Source organism: Enhydra lutris, unplaced genomic scaffold (assembly GCF_002288905.1).
Source record: "Enhydra lutris kenyoni isolate GAN:26980312 unplaced genomic scaffold, ASM228890v2 scaffoldscaffold8, whole genome shotgun sequence".
In the NCBI taxonomy this organism is placed as follows: domain Eukaryota; kingdom Metazoa; phylum Chordata; class Mammalia; order Carnivora; family Mustelidae; genus Enhydra; species Enhydra lutris.
Window position 1 is genome coordinate 910,021 of NW_019154092.1, and position 22,111 is coordinate 932,131.

A 22,111-nucleotide genomic window follows, 5' to 3' on the forward strand; every position below is an offset into this window, starting at 1 on the left:
TTCCCTGACCCCAGATGCCTCTAAAAGGAACCCAGGCCATCATTCAAGGCCTTCCCACAGTTGCCTCTTTCCAGGGTTGTGGATTCAGTTCGGAGGGCTCTGTCCAGCCTGACTTCTGCCTATCCTCTTTCCCAAATTCCACCCCCAGCTCCTCTCCCATCTGTACCCAGTAGCCAGAGGAATCCCAGTTCCAGTTTCCCACTGCTCTTAGGATAAAGTTGTCACTCCACACCATGGCTTGCTGGGCCCTGCCCAACCCAGGCCCCACTAGCCTCACCTTGGCCCTTACACGTCACTCACTCAGTTCCAGTTACTGTGGGAAAACCATTGGCCTTCATTCTACCCCTCTGTATGTACAGCTGCCTCTGTCTGGAACTTTCTTCCCCTGCAGCTCTTGAGGCTGTCCCTTTTTGTCACTGGTCCCAGCTCAAATGTTTCTCCTCTGAGAGGCTTTTTTCTGACTATGCCTTTGGGGGGAAGAGGGTCCCCCTTCCCAGCATCCTGGTTGTTACCTTCATAGTACTTGGCAAAATGAATGAGAAAAAGAAAACAGAGCTACTCTGTCTCCCCATAAGACTGTAAGCTTCCTGAGGACCGGGAATTTGCTAATCTTGTTCACTATTACTGCCAATGCATAGTATCTGAAGCTTAGCAGTCACTCAACCAACATTTCTTTGAAGAAACGAGCCTATTTTTTTTTTTTTTAAGAAACAAAATTATTACGTCCTCAATATGTGCTATGGTTTGGGGACACTAAAGATGACTAAGTCCCAGGTCTTGCCCTCCAGATTCATATGCTAAAATAAATCCCCCCAATGGGCTAAGTGGAAAGAGAGCTCTATGCAAGGTACTATTTATTTTCTCATGATGAAATGCCTCCCTTTTGAAGAATCCTTCTCTGTGGCCAAAAACTGTCTTTGTTTCTCTCTACACAGGCTGTTTACTCCCCAGCCTTTGCTCTTGCAAGATCCCTTAGTCTGGAATGTTGTCTCCCATTTCTGAACAGCCAAATGCTCTGGTCTCTTTCCGTTTGAGCCCTTCAATATGAGTATTTCAGGGGATCGTGTCTGCCTTCCCACTGGACAGACAGAATATCTCAGTGGCAGGCAGGGACAGGGTTATATGTGCCTTGCCGAAGCCCTTGGACCAGAGCAGGCACTCAGACATGCTTGATGCATGGAAGGTGTTTTTCCAAAAAGGCCTTATCCCTTGCAGTGCCCAGGCCTACTTGTCACAACAATGCCCTAACCCCTCCCCCAAATTCCCCTCCCCCAAGCTACCAGACTATAGCCCCTCTGTTCATGGCTCCCTCCTTACTCTGCAGCCGGGGCTCTGGCACTATCTAGCTGGGTCATCTTGATGGCCAGGCTTTGACTCTGTCTGTGCCTTTCCCTATTCCCAGCCGTAAATGTGGCACAGGACAGCTGCTCCCAAGGGTCCTTGTGAACTCTGCTGCACCTCCTCTTCTTGCCCCGATCCTAGAATCCCTTGATCTTGAGGCCCTGTGAGGCTAAACACTTCCACATGGCCATCCCCAGTCTTGGCATGGACAGGTCAGTTCACAGGGATCCAGAGATACTCCTGTGGGGGGCTGCAAAGGAGAGGCAAGGCCTTCCAAGCCCAGAACTACTGCCAGATGTTGGTGCCTAGAGCCAAGTGACTGTCTCACCTAAGGCCCTGGCCTGGCTTCCTCTGGCAGCTGTTGCCAAAGAAGGCAGGCCCTGGATACCTAACTCCTTTTAACTCTATCTGTTCCTGTGCAAAAGTGCAAGTAACAATGGTAACCTACTTTACAAAAGGGTCCTTATGAGGATTAATGAGGCACCCCATGTAAACAACTTAGCAGTGTCTGCTAATGGAAAGCTCCCTATGAATGTGAGCTATTACTTCACTGGGACTCAGGAAAGGCAAATGTCTGGTCCAAGATCACAGAGTTAGATAATTGGAAGAGTAGGAATGTAAATCCCGGGATAGCATCAGACCCTATGACCTGCAATATTCACAAAAGAGACCACTCCCTGGGCGTGACACCAAGGTCCCTGATGTCTTGGGGTGGGGTCCCACCTGCTCTTGACCTCTCCGATGAGTTGGCACCTCACTTTAGTTTACTAGCACTTTCTCTTTCTCACCAACCCTAAGAGCTGGAATCATTGCTTTCCCCCTCCCCCACCCAGAGAAGCAAACTGAGGCCGAGGGCACTGAAGGTCAGTCTTGGTTTCTGCCCCAAAGGAACTCAGGCCACCTAGGGGCAGAAGGAACCCAAGGGTCAAGAACTACAGTAAGACAAAATGCTAAGTCTGGGAGGCCAGGGTAAGGGGCACATCCATTGCTCTATGCTCTCAGCCAGTTCCCTGTCCTTCTAGGCCTCAGTTCCCCCACAGTTCCCCGGAAGGAAGGTAGAATCTCCTAAGGCGCTCCAGCAGGACTTTTCGCTTCTCGGGAAGGTGCCGCCCATACCCCGCAACCAGGACCCTCCCACCATGACCGACTTCAGAGCTGACTGGGGTCCCAGCCCTAGGACTATCAGTAAATCCCAAGTGACCCCGGCTGAGGGTTGAGCGGCCAAGGCGGGAGTGTACACCTGGCCAGGTATCGCTCAAAACTCGACAGCCCGGCCCGTGGCAGCGGTCGACCCAAGGTCGCGCGGCTGGACCCTGCCTGCACTAGGGCGGGGTCCCCCTCGTTCCCCGGGGTGAGGGCCGGGCCCTGGGGAAACACTGACCAGGCTCGAGCTGCGGCCCCGCTGCCTCCTCCGTCCTCATGACCCGGGCCACGCGGGGCGCCCATGGCCCCGGCCCGGCGCCGGCTGCAGCTTCGGCTTCGACTGGGGCGGGAGCCGGGCTGGTGCGTGTCAGATTCCTCCTCCGCTGCCACCGCCACCGCCACTGCCGCCGCCGCCACCGCCAGCGCGGTGGGGAAAAGGGGAGGCGGCGGCAGGGCCGCCCCAAGCCCCGCCCCGCCTCTTCCAGGCTTCGGCTCGGGGCCCCGCCCCTTCCTTAAACCCCACCCCTTGCTGGGTCTCGAAGAAGCCCCTCCCTTTCTATTCCCCGAACTTCTGTTCCTAGAGGTCTCCAGCCTCCGGATCTAAGCGGGTCCTGGCCATTGGCAGTCCCGGCTTCTGGTAACCCCGCCCCTTCCCCCCGCCCCCCAACTCTTCGCGCAGACGCGCAGGCCCTTTCGCGCCTCCGCTCCCCGGAAGCTCCGCCCCTTCGCCTGAGCGCGGCCCCGAAGCCCTGCCTTTCCACCAGCACTGGTTCCCCAGAGACTCTTGACCTTACCAAACTCCGTCTCTGCCTGGCGGTACTTCTCGGCCACCCTCAGGCCTAAGGCCAGGTCCAATCCGCACACCGCGGGGCTCCGGGAGACCTAACACTACTCGGATTTTTTTGAAGGACGGCCGTAGGCCTGCTCCCGCTCTACTCTAAACCGGTTTCTCTATCCGTACGGTGAGATACCTCGCCTTAAGGAGGACAACCCCTTACCTGGTGGTGCCGGGTTCCAAAGGTTAAATTGTGAGAGTAGGTCCTGGCCCTCAGCCCCATTGCCTGCTGCCCCCGATCCGCGGGCCCAAGCCCCAGATCCCCGCCTTGCCGTCCAGCCTGTCCCTGGTGTTAGGTGCTTGGAAACGTGAGGCCCCCGCCCCCGCCTTGACGGCCTGAGGATCAGTGTTTCCGGCGGCACCTGGACCCTGTCACCAGGTCTCTCTTCCGGGGTCGGAACTATCGGAGCGGAGTCAACGTTTCCCAGCCGGAAGAATAAGAAGGCAGCAAAGGCAAGACCGCGCTCACCACTAAGAAAAGGAAGGGGCCGGGTCCTGCGCGCAGCATTTTGGGAACGCGTGGTATTCTGGGAGCGCGAGACCCGCCATTCGCTTGGCTCACGCCTTCGCAGTCGCTGGAGTTGCCGCTGCACCGGAAGGGGAGAGTAGGCCGGAGCCGGTGAGGTGAGACCCGGGGCAGGCGAGGGTAGGCCCGAAGCATGCGTGAGGGGCCTAGGGCTGGAGAAGGACGCGCTGCTGCCGAGGAACTCTGGGAGGTTCGGGGAGGGAGAAGAGCGGGAAGCCCGGGTCACTCAAACATCTGCGTTGCCTCACTAGCGCCTGGAAGTGAATTCTCATTAGCTTTCCCCCAAAGTACATGCTCTTCGTTTTCTCTGTCTCTCCAGACCACGTTTTCCCTCACATACAGGCAGTAGTCTTGAAATCATTTCTGGCTGCCTCCTTCCCCCAAGTTCTCTCCGGGTAATCCTTTCCAAAGTTGTTTGCATCTCTGCCTCCCTTCCCCCTTTAGGCATTCGTCCTCTTATGCTTTCCATATTGTTACAGAAACTTTATCAAGTTTCCTTGCTTCTAAATTGTTTAAAAAAAAAAAAAACTGTTTGATCCGTTTGTAAGTGCTGCTGCCTTTTTATTGGATCATTCCTTACCTATAAGCCTGCAGTAGTTCCCCACTATCTTCAGCATAAAAGCCAAACTCCTAGTGCTACTTCCTCACCGAGGGAACCTGTCTTCCCCGAACTCATGTTTCTTTTCCTTGCTTGGACACACATGATGTGTTCCAGCCTTCATTCGTTGCTCATCTGGGAATATGAAATCCACTGCTTGTTTCTTTTATTTACATGAAATCAGGTGATTTCCATGATCATGCTTTTCCTCCAGACGTTTCCTGCTTATAGCACGTTGTCCCTTTGTGAACACTTCATTTTCTATTTAACCTTGAAGAAGTGGAGGGTCAGTGGGTACTTAATGAGTCAAATTAAATGCATGCCTCTTCTAGATCTTCGGTCTATATCTGCATTGCCCAGTACTTTAGCCACTAGCCCAAGGCCATTGACCTCTTGAAATGTGGCTGATGTGACTAAGGGAGTGAATGTTTAATTTTCATTTTATTTCACTTTAAGTTTAGTTAAAATAGCTATGGGTGGATTGTGGCTACTGTATTGGGCAGCTCAAGTCTATATCATGGGCTCTCAAAAGTAGTGTCTGTCATCCACAACTATGGGTTGGCAAGTACATCATGTGGTATGTATAGTTCAGTCCCCTGTTCCCCAACACACACACAATATTGGTTACTGGTTATTTGATGAAGGTAAAGAGGCATATGGTAGCAGGGAAGAAGATGGAAGGCACTTTTTTCTCATCCCATTAGCTTTCCCTCTCTCTAGCCAACCCCCCCCCACTATTCTTTACCACCCCACATCTTGCATGTATTTGCCAGATGAGTTCCTCAAGTAGGGATTAAGCTTTTTTTCCCCCATGGAAAATAGCAGTTTTGGCATTCTTACTAAGTTCTATGGAGTGTCACGCCTTAAGGGAAGCATGATATGTGCCATATGACTTCCTAGGCCTTGAAGGATGAACTAACTGTTGTCTCTTTCACTGTAGAACTCTTTTCCTGCCAAGATGTCTATTGGTGTGCCGATTAAAGTCCTACACGAGGCTGAGGGTCACATCGTGACATGTGAGACAAACACTGGTGAGGTGTATCGTGGGAAGCTCATTGAGGCGGAGGACAACATGAACTGCCAGGTATCCTGCTTTCCGTATAATGTTATGGGGGAAGCTTGGGCCTCTGTCTTGGAACACAGAAAGATAGTAATTGGAGGTCTTTCTGCAGTTCTTCTCTTTGAAGAGTTATTTTGGCATTTTTGGCATGCCTAATGTATGCCAGCTGTTGTTATAGTTGCTGCTGATGTGGCCGTAAATGAGAGCCATTTAAAGTTTGGGATATCTCATTTTGTTTTCTCTATCCTATAATCATCTTCCATATTTTGGGGACTTGTTTAAAAGAAGTATACTTTGGTAGAATCTGTCAGGTTCAAGACCATTCTCCATTTGCCCCTACATGTTTGTTGAATCTTCCACTCACGTACCGTATTTATTTTCCATCTTTCTTGGAGGAAGAGTCTCATGTGATTATAGCAACTACCTTTTGAGGTAAGCAGATTTGGTGATAGTTTTGTCATCCATAAAATAGGGAGAGTAAGATTAAAAGACTTCTATCTACTGAATGTCTTTCCATTAACAAATATCGGAGCAGCTTCCTCATACGGTGCCCTTTTTGTGACACTATTTTGTGTTTTACTAATAACCACTTGAGTTTGTAGAGCATTGCTTTGGCAAGATGTATCAGCACACTTTCTCCTTTTTTCTTTAAATCATCAGTTAAGAGCTTGTGCTTCAGAATCAGAGACGTGGGTTTGGGTCCTAATCATCTGACCTTGATCATGTTAATTGCTTCAGTTTCCTTGTTTCTAAAATGGGAACAGTGTTATTTTATGTTCTCTGAGACATATATGCCAATGCAGAATTGTGCAAGAGATTTATTGGGGGAAATGATAATGAAGGATAAAGGAGAAGGAGTAGGAGTAGCTAGGAAGGCTTTCAATCTGTACTGGTCTGGTGCTGGGAAAAGGAGAAGGAAAGACAGGGTTGAGTGGGAAGAGCCTTAGAGAACAGTGTGTTTCTTTTTTTTTTTTATTTCTTTATTTTTTTTTTTTTTATTTTATTTATTTATTTTTTTTTTTAAAGATTTTATTTAATTTTTTGACAGAGAGAGATCACAAGTAGTCAGAGGCAGGCAGAGAGAGAGAGAGAGAGGGAAGCAGGCTCTCCGCTGAGCAGAGAGCCCGATGCGGGACTCGATCACAGGACCCTGAGATCGTGACCTGAGCCGAAGGCAGTGGCTTAACCCACTGAGCCACCCAGGCGCCCAGAACAGTGTGTTTTTAAGGAAGTATCAGCCAGCAGGAGTTGTTCATTAGAAGAGTCTAGTATGGGGCAGAAATGGCCTGGCTCTAGGATCCCCATTGTGATCAATCATTGGCCGGCAGCCTGGGGAGACTGGCTTCAGAGTGAATACTGTGATGGATCCCATAGGTCACAACTGGAGACTGTCAGCTCCTTGCATGCCTCATAGCCTGACGACCCTTGAGGGGAGATCTGAGCAGAGCATTCTGGAGATAGGGATAACACCCACACCCTGGGGCTGTTCTACAGATCAGGTTAGTTATGTATGTGCAACAAGTAGTTCACACCATGCATGGTACATGTTCACATGTAGTTTCTGTTAATGTTTTCTAGGTGAGAAAACTGAAGGTCAGAAAGGGAAGGTGACTTCTCTAAGATCACTGCAGATCAGGTGTCTTATCTGTTGCTGTGCAGGGTTCACTTATTTACTTGTGACAGCTCTGTAGCTTTGAACATCATCTTCCTGCTAGGTGACCAGTGGGTGGGGCCAGTTCCCTGGCCCAGGGAAATAGACGTCTAGTAACTGCAGGTTTCTCTCTTCAGTGTTGATGCCATATAGGTAGATGGAGTGGGCTTTCCAAAGGTCCTGTGGGGCTTTGCCTACCTTGTCTTTGTGAGGACCCCAGTTATAGATCCAGTCTCTGGCTTAAGGCATCCTCATCCATTTTAAGGTACTTTGTTTTGGTGAATAGAATGCAAAACTGGGGGTGAGGCACTTTAATGTGTTTATTCAGCTATTTATTTGGACAACTTACTGAGTGTCTAGTGCCTCAGACTGCCCATTTGTATTGTGAGGGTGTCTGAGCAGATGACCTTGGTGGTGTCTCAAATGTAGCTAGTGTGATACAAAGCGCACAGCCTGGTGATAGATCTAGAATCGGGTTGCAGCCTGCTACCTTGAGTGACTTAGGTCAAGCTTTGGATCTCCTTCACCCTCTTGTTCCCTCCTTTCTAAGTCAGGAATAAAAATAACACCTCAACCTCAGCATTAGTGCAAAATAAATGAGTGAATGCATGTCCGATGGGGGGAGCCAGTCACTTGCTTCCTGCTTATGTTAATCTGGTAGGGCTGTCATAACAAAGTTTCACGCTGGGTGGCTTAAACAAGTATATTTATTCCCTCAGAGTTCTGGAGGTGAAGAGGTTTGAGATCAAGGTGCCACAGGGTTAATTCTTCTCAGGGTATGAAGGTTCTATTCTAGGCCTCTCTCCTTGGCTTATAGATGTTTGTCTCCTTCCTGTGTCTTCACATGGTTTTCCTTCTGTGTAGGTCTGTATCCTGATCTCTTCTAAGGACGCAAGTTACATTGAATTAGGGCTCAGTTACCTCTGTAAAGATCCAGTCTCTAAATATGGTCACATTCTGAGATGTTGAGGGGTTAAGACTTCAACAGATGAAGTTAGGATTCAGCCCATAACACTGCCCATGCCCAGATGCTGAGGCTTTGCTGGTTTTACCTAAACCTGGCTCACTGAATAAAAACCCGCAGGCACAGCTGAATGTATTGCGATAAATCCAGCACAGTTCATTCACACATCCCCAGGATGCATAAGGCCAGTGGCTCCTGCAGTTCCTGCTGCTTTCCTTCCTTCCTGGCTCCAGTTAGTCTGCCCTTTGGGAGTGAAAGCATCCCCTTAGCACTTTCCAGCCTTTGCTGGAGGACAGTTGGAATTTAGGGTTTGCCATTTGATGTTGGTTTTTAATAACTTTTTTTTTCCCCCTAAAGACTTATTTATTTATTTTAGAAATCATGTGTGGGGGAGAATAGGGGGAGGGGCAGAGGGAGAGAGAGAACCCTGAAGCAGACTCCTAGCTGAGTGTGGAGCCTATGGGGCTTGATCTCATGACCCTGAGATCATGATCTGAGCTGAATTCAAGAGTCGGCCATGCAGACACCCCTAACATTTTTTATTACAAAAGTGTGGTGGGTCACACACTACAAAGATTTGGAAAACAGGTAAGAGCATCTTGCCACAACCACAGTTGGAAGGCAGCTGTGCTGACCACTATACCACCAACGCGCCACAACCACAATTGGCATGGACTTTTTTTTTTACCCTAGGAAGGTGTCTTGGGATTCTACTATTTACTTTTTACTCTGCTTTCGAAAAGAGTTAGAGGTAGGGGGCGCCTGCGGGGTTCAGTTGGTTGAGTTTGCCTTTGGCTCACATCATGATCTTAGGGTCCTGGGATCAAACCATGCATTAGGTTCCCTGCTCAGTGGGGAGTCTGCTTCTCCCTCTGCCTCAGCCCACTTGTGCACATGCTCTCTCTCTCTCAAATAAATAAATAAAACTTGTAAAAAAAAAAAAAAAGTTAGAGGTGATTCATTAAAAAACTATATGATAAGGTAAAAATGGACAGATAGGTCATGGTGCAGTTAACTTGGGGTAGACTGTAAAATGAAGCCAGGCAGGCAGTTAGTAATCAGAAATGTAAACCTGAATCCCTGTACATTTAATAAAGGCATATTCTGTTCTCAGCTACTTAAAGAGGCCTGGCAGAGGGAGATCAGCAGTTCTAAGGTACATAGTGCCCTTAAGATAAAATACCAGTTGTGCAGTTTTCCTTGGCATTCAGATGTGGGAGACATTTTTCCCCTGGGCCCTGATGAAAGGTATACAGTCTCAGTCTATTAGATAGTGTCATCAACATCCCCATACAAAATACACCTTTTGGGGTTCCTCAGATATTTTTTTAAGGTTTTATTTATTTGTCAGGGCGAGCATGCGCAAAGGCGTGCGCACAAGTGGGCAGAGTGGTAGGCAGAGGCAGAGAGAGAAGCAGGCAGAGAGAATAGGGTATTTTTTTTTTTTAAGATTTTATTTATTTATTTGACAGAGATCACAAGCAGGCAGAGGCAGGCAGAGACAGAGAGACGGGGAAGCAGGCTCCCCACTGAGCGGAGAGCCCAGTGTGGGGTTCGATCCCAGGACCCTGGGATCATGACCTGAGCTGAAGGCAGAGGCTTTAACCCACTGAGCCACCCAGGCGCCCGGAGAATCAGGTATTTTTAATGTAGCCCATTACCACAGCCCTTTTTTGACAGTGCAGATGTAATCTGTGCAAGAATTAATCTTAGGATGAGGTCCTTGAGATGGTGCTCACAGGGTCAGAAGGTGTAGATACTTTTTTGCATCTGAGGTTTGTTTGGGAAAGCAGGGAGTCTTGTCCTTCTGCTCTGTACCCCACAGCTGCAAGGCAAACATAATCTGCTAGCCAGGGCTGTCAGCTGTGGTGGCATCTATAGGTGAGAGAGCCCTGTGAGTGCTCTGAGAGCATCTCCTAAGGGCTCTGTGTGTGGGGGGTGAGCAGGGCCTCTGTGGCTCTCCAAGTGGTTTTCTTAAGCTGATTTGTGTTTGTAGCAGAGATGGGACCTGATGGAGGAGTGTATCCCATCTCTGGCCCAGCCTGGGTATGGATGATTTAAAACCAGAGGTCCCCAAATGGGGAAATTTCTGTTGTTGGTTATGTGTGCTTACCATGGTTTTGAAGCATCCTATCTTTTTTAAATGTCAATGAGGGAATGAAGGGATTTTTCTTCAAAATAAAAAATATATATTTCTTAAGAAAGAATACTTCTAGTCATATATTTGGTAAAATATTAAAAACCAAAAAGGACCTTTAAGGTGAGGAATTATGAGTAGAAATAAGCACGTTATTTTAATTTTAATAGACTAGCCTATATTTATCTAACCTTTCGGAGGCAACTTTTATGGCTATGGATTTTATTGGGTATCCAGTGTAAAGTGTCCCTGGAGGTTCTTGTGTAGGGAAGTGTTCTCCCAGTTCAGCAGTATTCAGATATTTAGGACATCTCATAATTTTTTTATGATGAAAGTTTATTGTATTTAAGTATATAAATAGTTTTTGCAAGTCAAAAATGTCCATTTCCCAATTTAAAGTGGACCCAAGTTTAAAAATGGCTAATTAACAGAAGAAAAACATGTAAAGCAGACTTTTAACATACAAAAATAATGGCCTTATTAATATTTAGACATGTAAGTTGGGAAAAGGTAAGAATTTCTAAACTTAGAAGATGACAAAATAAAATTAATACTACCAAGGGTTCCTGGGCGCCTGGGTGGCTCAGTCGTTAAGCGTCTGCCTTCGGCTCAGGTCGTGATCCCGGGGTCCTGGGATGGAGCCCCACATCGGGCTCTCTGCTCAGCGGGGAGCCTGCTTCCTCCTCTCTCTCTGCCTGCCTATCTGCCTGCTTGTGATCTCTGTCTGTCAAATAAATAAATAAAATCTTTAAAAAAAAAAAAAATACTACCAAGGGTTCCTTACCAGTCTGCCAGTAGAAGTACAGATTGTTAAATCGTTTCTGGAAAACACATTTAAACGTCAGCATAGAAAAGTTCCTACCTTTTGGTGCCATAGTTCTCCTTCTGAAAATCATTCATAGTGCTGTGCTGTTTTTGTTTTTATTTTTTTCTTAAGATTTGTTTGTTTATTTTAGAGAGAGCATGAAGGTAGGGAGGTAAAAGAGAGGAAGAGAGAGAAAATCCCAAGCAGACTCCCTGCCAAGCATGAAGCCCGATGTAGGGCTCACGCAGGACTCAATCCCTCAACCCCTAGGTCTGACCTATGCTGAAACCAAGAGTCAGACACCTAACTGACTGAGCCACCCAGGTGCCTCTGCAGTGCTGTTTTTAATGATGAAAACCTAAAAACTAACATTTCTAATGAGTTAAATAAATTAAGATTAAACAAATTAGGGTACATTACAAAGAATATTGTTCATCTGGTCAAATAATGTGGAAGAATATTTAATGTCATGGGAAAATACTGTTGACCTAAGTGGAGAAAAATACAAAACTCCACAATATGTTCCTAGTTTAAAAAAAAAAAAAAAAAGCCAAATTATAAGTGATACATAAAAATGCATTAAGTAAAAAAAAAGGGGGGGGAGTAAAAAAAATAAATGCATTAAGTTTTTGAGCAAAACCAAAGTGAGTAGTTATCTTTTGGTGGAAATTAAATGAGATTAAAAACATTTTTTAGGGGTGCCTGGGTGGCTCAGTGGGTTAAAGCCTCTGCCTTCAGCTTGGGTCATGATCACGGGGTCCTTGGATCGAGCCTTGCATTGGGCTCTCTGCTCAGGAGGGAGCCTGCTTCCTCCTCTCTCTGCCTGCCTCTCTGCCTACTTGTTATCTTTGTCAAATAAATAAATAAAATTTTTAAAACAAAAGAAACCCATTTTTAAAGTTTTTATTGATATATATGCAGGGAGTCTTGTCCTCCACTTTGTACTCCACAGCTGCAAGGTAAGCATAAGCTGCTAGTCAGGGCTGTTGACTGTGGCAGCATCTAGGAGTGACAGAGCCCCACAGAATATATATGTAGAGAGAGTGTGTGTGTGTGTGTGTTTTCTTTGTTTGTTTTTGTATTTTTTAGTAATCTCTGCACCTGTCATGGGGCCTGAACTCATGACCCTGAGAACAAGACTCCCATGCTCTTCCGACTCAGCCAGCCAGGTGCCCCATGGGGGGATTAAAATTTTTAAGAAAAAAACTTTTTCCCCTCCCTACTTTAAAAATTAAAATATCTGGGGCACTTGGGTGGCTCAGACGGTTAAGCCTCTGCCCTCAGCTCAGGTCATGATCTCCAGATCCTGGAATTGGAGCCCCCCATCAGACTCCCAGCTCAGCGGGGAGTCTGCTTCTCCCTCTCCCTCTGCCTCTCCCCCTGCTTGTGCTCTCTCTTTCTCTCTCTCAAATGAATGAATAAAATCTTTTTAAAAAAATTAAAAGATGTGTTAAGTTTATGATCATGAAGCACAGTAAAGATTATTTTTTTATTTCTTTTTTTTAAAGATTTTATTTTTTTATTTGAGAGAGAGACAGTGAGAGAGAGCCTGAGCGAGGAGAAGGTCAGAGGGAGAAGCAGACTCCCCATGGAGCTGGGAGCCCGATGCGGTACTCGATCCCGGGACTCCGGGATCATGACCTGAGCCGAAGGCAGTCCAACCAACTGAGCCACCCAGGCGTCCCAGTAAAGATTATTTTAAAAGAAGAGGGTATGTTACAAGTAGATAAATGAAGTCCTGGAGTTCTAATACACAGTATAGTAATTAGAGGTAACAAAACTATTATAAACATTAAACTTGCTGAAATACAAGATCTTAATAGTTCTCATCACTAGAAATTATGATTGTATGACATGATAGAGAAGTTAGTTAATGCTACAGTGGCAGTCATTGTAATATAAATGTATCAAATCAGTATATTGTATACCTTAAACTTAAACAATGTTATATATCAGTTATAGCTCAATAAAAAGACCCTGAAAATTAGATAAAAGAAGAGGGTAAATGGCCAAACGCAAAATTTCACTTTTTTTTTTTTTTAATTTAAATTTTATTTTTTATAAACATATAATATATTTTTATCCCCCCGGGGTACAGGTCTGTGAATCTCCAGGTTTACACACTTAACAGCACTCACCATAACACATACCCTCCTCAATGTCCATAACCCCACCCCCCCTCTCCCAACCCCCCTCCCCCCATCAACCCTCAGTTTGTTTTGTGAGATTGAGAGTCACTTATGGTTTGTCTCCCTCCCAATCCCATCTTGTTTCATTTACTCTTCTCCTACCCCCTTAACCCCCCATGTTGCATCTCCTCTCCCTCATATCAGGGAGATCATATGATAGTTGTCTTTCTCTGATTGACTGATTTCGCTAAGCATGATACCCTCTAGTTCCATCCACATCGTCGCAAATGGCAAGATTTCATTTCTTTTGATGGCTGCATAGTATTCCATTGTGTATATATACCACATCTTCTTTATCCATTCATCTGTTGATGGACATCTAGGTTCTTTCCATAGTTTGGCTATTGTAGACATTGCTGCTATAAACATTCGGGTGCACGTGCCCCTTCGGATCACAATGTTTGTATCTTTAGGGTAAATACCCAGCAGTGCAATTGCTGGGTCATAGGGTAGTTCTATTTTCAACATTTTGAGGAACCTCCATGCTGTTTTCCAGAGTGGTTGCACCAGCTTGCATTCCCACCAGCAGTGTAGGAGGGTTCCCCTTTCTCCGCATCCTCGCCAGCATCTGTCATTTCCTGACTTGTTAATTTTAGCCGTTCTGACTGGTGTGAGGTGATATCTCATTGTGGTTTTGATTTGTATTTCCCTGATGCCGAGTGATATGGAGCACTTTTTCATGTGTCTGTTGGCCATCTGGATGTCTTCTTTGCAGAAATGTCTGTTCATGTCTTCTGCCCATTTATTTATTTATTTATTTATTTATTTAAAGATTTTATTTATTTATTTGACAGAAAGAGAGAGAGAGATCACAAGTAGGCAGAGAGGCAGGCAGAGAGAGAGGGGGAAGCAGGCTCCCTGCCGAGCAGAGAGCCCGACGTGGGGCTCGATCCCAGGACCCCGAGATCGCGACCTGAGCCGAAGGCAGAGGCTTAACCCACTGAGCCACCCAGGCACCCCTTCTGCCCATTTCTTGATTGGATTATTTGTTCTTTAGGTGTTGAGTTTGCTAAGTTCTTTATAGATTTTGGACACTAGCCCTTTATCTGATATGTCATTTGCAAATATCTTCTCCCATTCTGTCAGTTGTCTTTTGGTTTTGTTAACTGTTTCCTTTGCTGTGCCAAAATTTCACTTCTTAAAGCAACATAATTCCTAGAAATTTGGTGGGAGAGAGTGATAAGAGTTCAGAGACACTGCTGGAGCCAAAATGGTGCTTTGGGAGCCTTAGCATGACCACCCCATCATTGACTGGACTGTTCAAACCCCCCCCCCCCCCCCTTTTTTTTTTTTTTTTGGTTATGGAATAATGGTCTGTGGGAAAATGGCCTGTGCATGATTTGTTTTTGTAAAAATGGTAACCTGAGAGAACCCGTCACGTGACTGTCACAAAACTCCCCAGAATGAATATCAGGAAAGTTTTTGACATTTCTGAGTGCAGGGTGGTTGGGAATTTCTTTCGATACCCTCTCTAGCTAGAATGAAAAACTGCTTATCTATGTGCTCTCTGTACATGCAGTGTTTTCCTCTGTACCATTCAATTCAGGATCTCGTATTGGCGCTTAATATCAGCTTGCTTTGTATTTCTTTAGTCTGGGACAGTTATCCTTTTGCTTTTCCCGGCATTGACATTTTGGAAGAATAATGACCAGTTATTTGTTTTATTTTTTTATTTTTTTTTTAAAGATTTTATTTATTTATTTGACAGAGAGAGATCACAAGTAGGCAGAGAGGCAGGCAGAGAGAGAGGGAAGCAGGCTCCTCGCAGAGCAGAGAGCCCGATGCGGGGCTCGATCCCAGGACCCTGAGATCATGACCTGAGCCGAAGGCAGAGGCTTTAACCCACTGAGCCACCCAGGCGCCCCCAGTTATTTGTTTTAGAATGTCTTTTGATTGTATGTCTTTCTCTGGTGTTTCCTCATGATGGGATTTGGGGTTTGTTTTTGTGTTGTTTTGGCTGTTACTGTGTAAGTGATGACTTCTTCTGGGGTTGTCACTAGGAGGCCCAGAACACTTGCCCCTATTGGTGATGTTAACCTTGGTAATTTGGTTGAAGTATTGTGTGGTCTGTCCACTGTACTTTTCCCTCTTGCAACAAAGGAGAATTTTGTGAGGGAGGTTCTTGAAGTAAATATCTTGTGAGTATTCTGTTATTCATCACCACCTTCACCACCCCTCATTTAGCATCCAGTGAAGATTCTTGTTTGAATCTTTTTACCATGATGGTTACAAAAGAATTTTTTTTAACTTACTAAGATTTATTATTTATTGAGAGAGAGTTGAGAGCATGTGCCAGGGTGCGGAGGGGCAGAGGGAGAGGGAAAGAGAATCTCAGGTGGACTCCACTGAGTGGGGCTCAGTCTCACAATCCTAAGATCACGACCTGGGCCAAAACCTGGAGTCGGATATTTATTTATTTATTTTTAAAGATTTTATTTATTTATTTGACAGATCACAAGTAGGCAGAGAGGCAGGGAGAGGGAGAAGGAGGCTCCCTGCTGAGCAGAGAGCCCCATGCGGGCTGGGATCCCAGGGATCCCAGGACCCTGAGATTATGACCCGAGCCGGAGGCAGAGGCTTTAACTCACTGAGCCACCCAGGCGCCCCTATGCTAGTGTTTTTATGTACAACAGATCTTTCAGTTATCACAGGACCTCTCTGATGACAAACTTCCAGATGGCCAGGGTGACCAAGCATGGAAGGAGTGGATCTAAACCCAAGTCTCTGAGTCTCAAATCTCTGATCTTAACCATCATCTCTGAAGATGAGGTGTATAGTAAACCTGCTAGGTCCTGTTGATTCTAGAATTGTCAGACCCTCACTCTATCAGATTTCAGACAAGAAGATGAGTAGAAAAAAGAGGGAGGCTCTGTTGTTAATGGTAGGGCAGGGGAGAGTAAGAGAGGGGACCAGACGTTTGTTGAGCCCTTGCTGTGTGCCTTGCAACAGGATGTTGTGATTGATGATCCCAGAGCACCCCAACATTGCTTTACAGCCCTGGAGTTAGTCCTCTCTTCTTGGCCCTGGATGTGTGAGGAAACTCCCACAATTTTGACTGTATTAAGGTGTTCTCTCTCCCCCAAGATGTCATTTCAGTTGGGCACCTAGTTTATGCCACCTATGTTTCATTATGGCTATTTGGGAAAGTTGAATAAAGTGGGTGTTCCCACCTGACAACACTGAAACCTAGTTCACTCAAGTTGTTGCCTTTGGCTTATGATGCAGACATAGCTTGGGCTTATTAACAAGCTGTACGGGTGGGCGGGCCTGTGGGGCTTTATACCCAGCACAGCCATTTCTCTGCTGGTGCTGCGAGGGAGTGCATGAGTACAGCAGCCGACCTGGTCATTTTTAGGGTTGTCATAGGAGTCAGTTGATGCTGGACCCTTTCGTGCTTCAGCCAGGACACATCCATTTGTGGAAACAGTTTGTCTTGTTGGTCTTACTGAACACCCTCTGTCAGGGATTCTCAAAGTGGGTTGGGGAGGTTGTAGGACAGGAAGGGGTGAGATGTACTGGACTGTGCTGGAGAAGTAGCTTAGCAGTAGCACAGCCTCCAAAATAGATGTCTTGGTGGTCATTTAGATTCGTTGTTTACTGCTCTTCTAATATATACTCGATAATAGGGACAGCATTTAGACATATTTGTCTCATTTAATTTGTTCCTTTACTGTTTAAGGAAGTAAGTGGTGATCTGATGTATGGTTTCAGAATGTGGGTTTAGGGTTAGACCTGAGTTCATAGTGATTTGTAGCATTGTGTGATTTATAGGAGTTATGATACGAAATTGCCTGGGATGCTAATAAGTGCTCAGTAAAAGTTGGCTTTGTTAATCATACTTCTTGTTCAGTTTTGGCACCAGAGGTTATGGTATTTGGTTTTTGTTATTTTGTTTTGTTTTGTTTTTTGGTGAGAGAGAGAGAGAGAGAGAACACAAGCAGGGGAGGGCAGAGGGACAAGCAGATTCACTGCTGGATGCGGAGCCCAACGCGGGGCTTGATCCCAGGACCCCAAGATCATGATCTGTGCCGAAGTCAGATACTTAACTGATTGAGCCACCCAGGCACCCCCAGAGGTTATGGCATTCTTCGAGGCAAGAACAGGATGGCAAGGATATAGAACCTGTGTGGAAATTTAAGATACTGGGGATGTTGAGCCTGGAACAGAAGATTTATGGTAATCTAGAGCCCTGTAACCCTGAGGGTAGAACAGGGGCAGTGGGTTGAAGCTCTATGAACTGTTCCACCTGCACATTTAGATTTAGTGAGGATGGCCCTGGAGTGTTGTTAGTCTTTTGGCAAACCAGGTGCTCAAGCAGAGGCTGGGTGGCCAGTTAGCTCTTGGAAGAAAAGAATGAGTATAGGGTGGCAACAAGCCAGTTAGGAATCTGGGGAGACAACACCTCTCTACAATGTGGACTTTGACCTATTCTGAATAAATTATATTCTCTTTCATCCAGAAGACTCAAAATAAGCTACTTTTTGTGGTAAATATGGTCCCTGTTGAGGTCTGCACTAGCAGGTTTGGGTCCCCTGCTATGCCAAGGCTGTCTGCTGGTTGGTCTCACCTCAAGGCTCCCTGTCTCTCCATCCCACAGTTTATCTATGTTGGCATATTGATCTTTCCAAAGTGCTACCCTGATCCTGTCCACTCTCCCTCTGTCCACAAATGAGTGACCCCATAATCTCCCAAGGTGATAACTTTGTCCCCTCTCTCAATTGTTTTACTCCAGTCCTTGTATCTTATAGGTTCGTGCCCAAGTGTCCTGTCAGTGCAGGCTCTTGCCTCACACGATCCCAATATTCTGAGCCCTTCGTATAGGCGCTGCTGCTTGTACTTCTTAGTCCCTGGTCATTGAAGCTAGAGGGGCTCTGGTGCATACTCAAGACCTTCATGGTGCCTTTCTGTGTGTGCTAGACAGATGCAGGACAGGACACAGTTTGGACAAGTGGTTCAAAGCTGTTTCATTAGAGTTTTTCACCATTGAGAACTCTTCACATGCTGGCAAGGGAGGCAGTATGGCAGTTAGGGCTCTGGAGTCACGCCAGCTGGATTTGAATCTGCATCCTTTCATTCTGGCTGTTGGACTTTGGACAAGTGCTTTAGGGTTTTTTATTTTGTTTTGTTTTTATCTGTAAAAGATGGAAATGCCCATAACCTATCCTGAAGGTGCTGTGAGGACCGAGTATGTGAAGTGCTTTGCCAGCTTCTTTATTTCATGATGTTAGTTTGTGCAGTTCTGGACTTCTCCTACCACCAGCCAAGGCTCCCCCCTTGTGTGTCCTTGTTCTCTGTTGGTACTGTTGGCCCCGATTGATGAGCTGGTGATTCCCTTCCAGATGTCCAACATCACAGTCACATACAGAGATGGCCGAGTGGCACAGCTGGAACAGGTGTACATCCGTGGCAGCAAGATCCGTTTTCTCATTTTGCCTGACATGCTGAAAAATGCGCCCATGTTAAAGAGCATGAAAAATAAAAACCAAGGCTCAGGGGCTGGCCGGGGAAAAGCTGCTATTCTGAAGGCCCAAGGTATGTGCTCCTCTTGCACTGGTTTTAATATTTTTGTCCTGTATCTTTTAGGGAAGGGCGGGCCCTGTCAATTGCCTGGGCCTGGGGGTGGACTTGGACTTCAGCCATCTCCATACTCACTGCCACCCTACAGCGTTGGGGCCCCCACATGTGAGGGGCTGATGGCCTGATCTTACCTTCTGTCTCTTGTCGTGCCTGATCACATTCATAGGGCTTATGCAAAATCCAAAGTGCCTCCTTCGAAAGAAGAAGGGGACTCTTAAGTGAGAGACTGGATAAGTCTCCTATAATGACTTTGTTTCCAGGAATTCTGTCCAAAGATTCTGGGGGAGGCTTGCTCTTACTAGTTTGCTGAGCAGGAGCTCTGTGGTGGGGCTTAGTTGACACCTGAGGCAGTGGGGCAACAGTTCACAGAGAGCTCGGGGTGTTTATTGACACCCAGTATAAGTGCGGGGGTGGATGCTGATGGTAGGGATCCATTTTCATGTAAGAAATAAACAGTTTTAAGCCATCTTTACCCATTAAAGGGACCAGACTTCTGTTTTCTAATATTCTTACATTTGAAAACAAATCCTTCCTTCAGCATGTCCGCACTGATCCAGTGACCTTCCTTAGTCTGGCCTTTCTTTTGGGTTAGCCTAGTCAGAGGTTTTATCTTTGGGTCCCCGAGAAGCTCTGCTGTGTTAATTATCTAGGAAGCAAGTACATTCATTAGAAACTATCTGAGTATCGGTAAAAAGATTTATAGTGCAGGAAAGTCACTGGATTCTCCATCAGCATCTTTTGTTGTGCATATTTTATATATGAGGTAGTTTTTGAGTTTAAAGGTGCAATAAAGTAATCCTTTATTATTATTTATTTATTTATTTAAAGATTTTATTTATTTGACAGATCACAAGTAGGCAGAGAGGCAGGCAGAGAGAGAGGGGGAAACAGGCTCCCTGCTGAGCAGAGAGCCTGATGCGGGGCTCGATCCCAGTACCCTGGAATCATGACCTGAGCTGAAGGCAGAGGCTTAACCCACTGAGCCACCCAGGTGCCCCTAGAGTAATCCTTTAAGTGTCCTTCCAAAAAACTGATCAGAGAATCTCCTTGCCCTTCCTAGGTAGGTGGCATTTGTAGAACCGGAAGCTCTGGACTTTTGTCCTGGTGAAGGAATGATTTTCAGGAATACTGGTTTTCCTACTAGAACTGCTGTTCTCTCTGCTTTCTCAGGGAAGGGCTGTCCTCATTGTCACTGCGTAACTGCACCACCATCTTCTCTGACAAAAGATGCAACCCAGTAGCCTGTGCACTAGAAGGCACTTGGCAGTTAGTTTGCCCAGGTCCACTGGCCTCTGCCTGAGCCATCTGTATCGCTGTCGGTCCCTTGCTCTGGTTCATTTCAGTATGTGGCTGGGCTCCTGCGTGACTTTCCTCCCTCTTCACGAGGCTCTACAAGAGGGAAGAGGAATCAGTCTCGAGTTAGTAGGCATCAGAATGTTTTCATCTGTCCTTCAAAGCCACTGGTCCTCTCCTAGAACTCTTGGAGTTACAGAGAACAGCAGCTTGTATGCCCTTTGTATGGGGAGTGGTTTTATTTGTTTGTTTGTTTTTCTATTATGAAACATTTTATATTGCAGAATACCTCAAAAAATAATAAAACCTGTTACCCAGATTTAACAGATGTTTAGTATTTAACTGTTTGTTTCAGGATTTTAAGTGTGAATTAAGTTCATCTGTTTTGTTTTATTAACTCACCCTAGGCCAGTGCTGGGAATTCATCTTTTCTGTGGTTCTCAGGCCTGTTCCCCAAACCACCTAAGCTCTCAACACCCTGACTCCCAGCCTCATGTTGAAATCAGTGCTGGACTGGAAGGCACTCCAGCTCTGGTCCCCCTGCAATGAGGAAATGTCATGGGGTCGGCATGGTATTGGACCAGGTGGCTTTTCAGGCCTCTTCTGTGCCAGTGTCCAAGGACCCTGGCTGCTCCGTGGCATGAGCATTTGCTGACCACACTGACCTGGCCTTATCCTTTCTTTCCATCTTTCAGTGGCTGCAAGAGGAAGAGGACGTGGAATGGGGCGTGGAAACATCTTCCAGAAACGAAGATAAATTTATCTGTTGAACAGAACTTTGCCGTTATTTTTTCTTTTAGGTTATCTGTGTTCAGGGGGGTGTGTGCTTATGTATATGTTCTAGCTTTTCTTTTGACATCTTTCTCTTTAGATCTGGGGAAATGTTAAACTAAATAAATATGGTGGTCCTTTTTGTTGTTTTTCTTTTCTTTTCTTTTTTTTAAGATTATTTATTTATTTATTTGACAGACAGAGATCACAAGTAGGCAGAGAGGCAGGCAGAGAGAGGAGGAAGCAGGCTCCCCGCTGAGCAGAGAGCCCGATGTGGGGCTCGATCTCAGGACCCTGAGATCATGACCTGAGCCGAAGGCAGAGGCTTTAACCCACTGAGCCACCCAGGCGCCCCTTTTTTTAAGATTTATGTATTTGAGAGAGAGAGCGTGCTGGGGGTGGGGGTGGAGCAGAGGGAGAGAGAAACCCAAGCAGACTCCATGCTGAATGCTGAGCAGGATGCAGGGCTCAGTCTCATGACGCTGAGATCACAACCTGAGCCAAAACCAAGAATCAGACGCTTAACCGATTGCGCCACCCAGGTGCCTCTGTTGTTTTTCTTTTTGAAGAAATAAGGACTGTGTGTTCATTTTGGAGTTTGGTGTTTTGTTTGCTTTGGCAGCGGGTTAAATTTTGACACCCAGGAAGATATCCTGGGAGAATGCCAGTACTTTGAAATAGCACAGTTACTGGTAAGAGTTTAAGCTACTGTTTGAGGCCAGTTGCTGGTTAAACCCTCGGAGAAACTCCAAGAACACACAGATGTGGAGATATCATCAGCTCAGCTTAAGCAGCATGGCATGGGTGCTCCTGGCCCGTGAAAAGTCCACCACTCTGATCTTCGTAGCCTGGAAACCCTAGTGGCTCAGCATCTGGCAAAAGTAATCTAAGCAGCCAACACCTGTGGCTCCTGCACTGGCTTATGAAGTTCTGTGGTGATTTGCGGGGACAGATTGTTAGTCATTTGTCAGAGCATCTCAAAATGCAATGGCATGGTCCTGGCTTTTAATTAGCAGAGGTAGAGAGGATGAGGCACGCAAAGTGAATAACTGACAAAAACACAGAAATTAGAAAAGCAGACTTGAAGTCATGCACTGAAAAGAGGTCTTGCCACAGGTTCAGTATAGGATGAACTTCAGTAAAAACTATTAAGAAGAAAAGGGATTGATTACCTTAGAACATTGCACATGGGACACACTGTTCAAGTAATAAAAGAAGAAA

General features: G+C 46.1%; 2 protein-coding genes across 7 annotated transcripts in view; one reads left to right on the forward strand and one right to left on the reverse strand.

The window, feature by feature from the left end:
• The window catches only part of LOC111142523 (guanylyl cyclase domain containing 1), a 13,024-nt gene extending 10,153 nt beyond the window's left edge, over positions 1–2,871 (reverse strand). For all 5 annotated transcript variants that reach the window (XM_022495765.1, XM_022495767.1, XM_022495766.1 and 2 more), the window contains exon 1: positions 2,723–2,871. In XM_022495765.1, the coding sequence (XP_022351473.1) occupies positions 2,723–2,762 (40 nt within the window). In that variant the 5' untranslated portion in view covers positions 2,763–2,871. The remainder of the gene's footprint in view (positions 1–2,722) is intronic.
• An 890-nt stretch (positions 2,872–3,761) lies between these two features.
• LOC111142524 (small nuclear ribonucleoprotein D3 polypeptide) lies at positions 3,762–21,032 on the forward strand. 2 transcript variants are annotated; one of them, XM_022495771.1, is made up of 4 exons: positions 3,762–3,943; positions 5,384–5,527; positions 18,589–18,781; positions 20,815–21,032. In XM_022495771.1, the coding sequence occupies exons 2-4, from the start codon at positions 5,402–5,404 to the stop codon at positions 20,874–20,876; spliced, it is 381 nt and encodes a 126-aa protein (XP_022351479.1). In that variant the 5' UTR covers positions 3,762–3,943; positions 5,384–5,401; the 3' UTR covers positions 20,877–21,032. The 2 variants fall into 2 exon arrangements, with proteins under 2 accessions (XP_022351479.1, XP_022351478.1); XM_022495770.1 differs by lacking the exon at positions 20,815–21,032 and having other exon boundaries at positions 3,856–3,938; positions 18,589–19,404.
• The last annotated feature ends 1,079 nt before the right edge of the window (positions 21,033–22,111 follow it).

Coding starts and splice junctions, on each gene's coding strand:
- LOC111142524 (XM_022495770.1), top strand. CDS start 5,402: ATGTCTATTGGTGTGCCGATTAAAGTCCTACACGAGGCTGAGGGTCAC. Junction 5,528..18,588: donor AGGACAACATGAACTGCCAG/GTATCCTGCTTT, acceptor ATTCCCTTCCAG/ATGTCCAACATCACAGTCAC.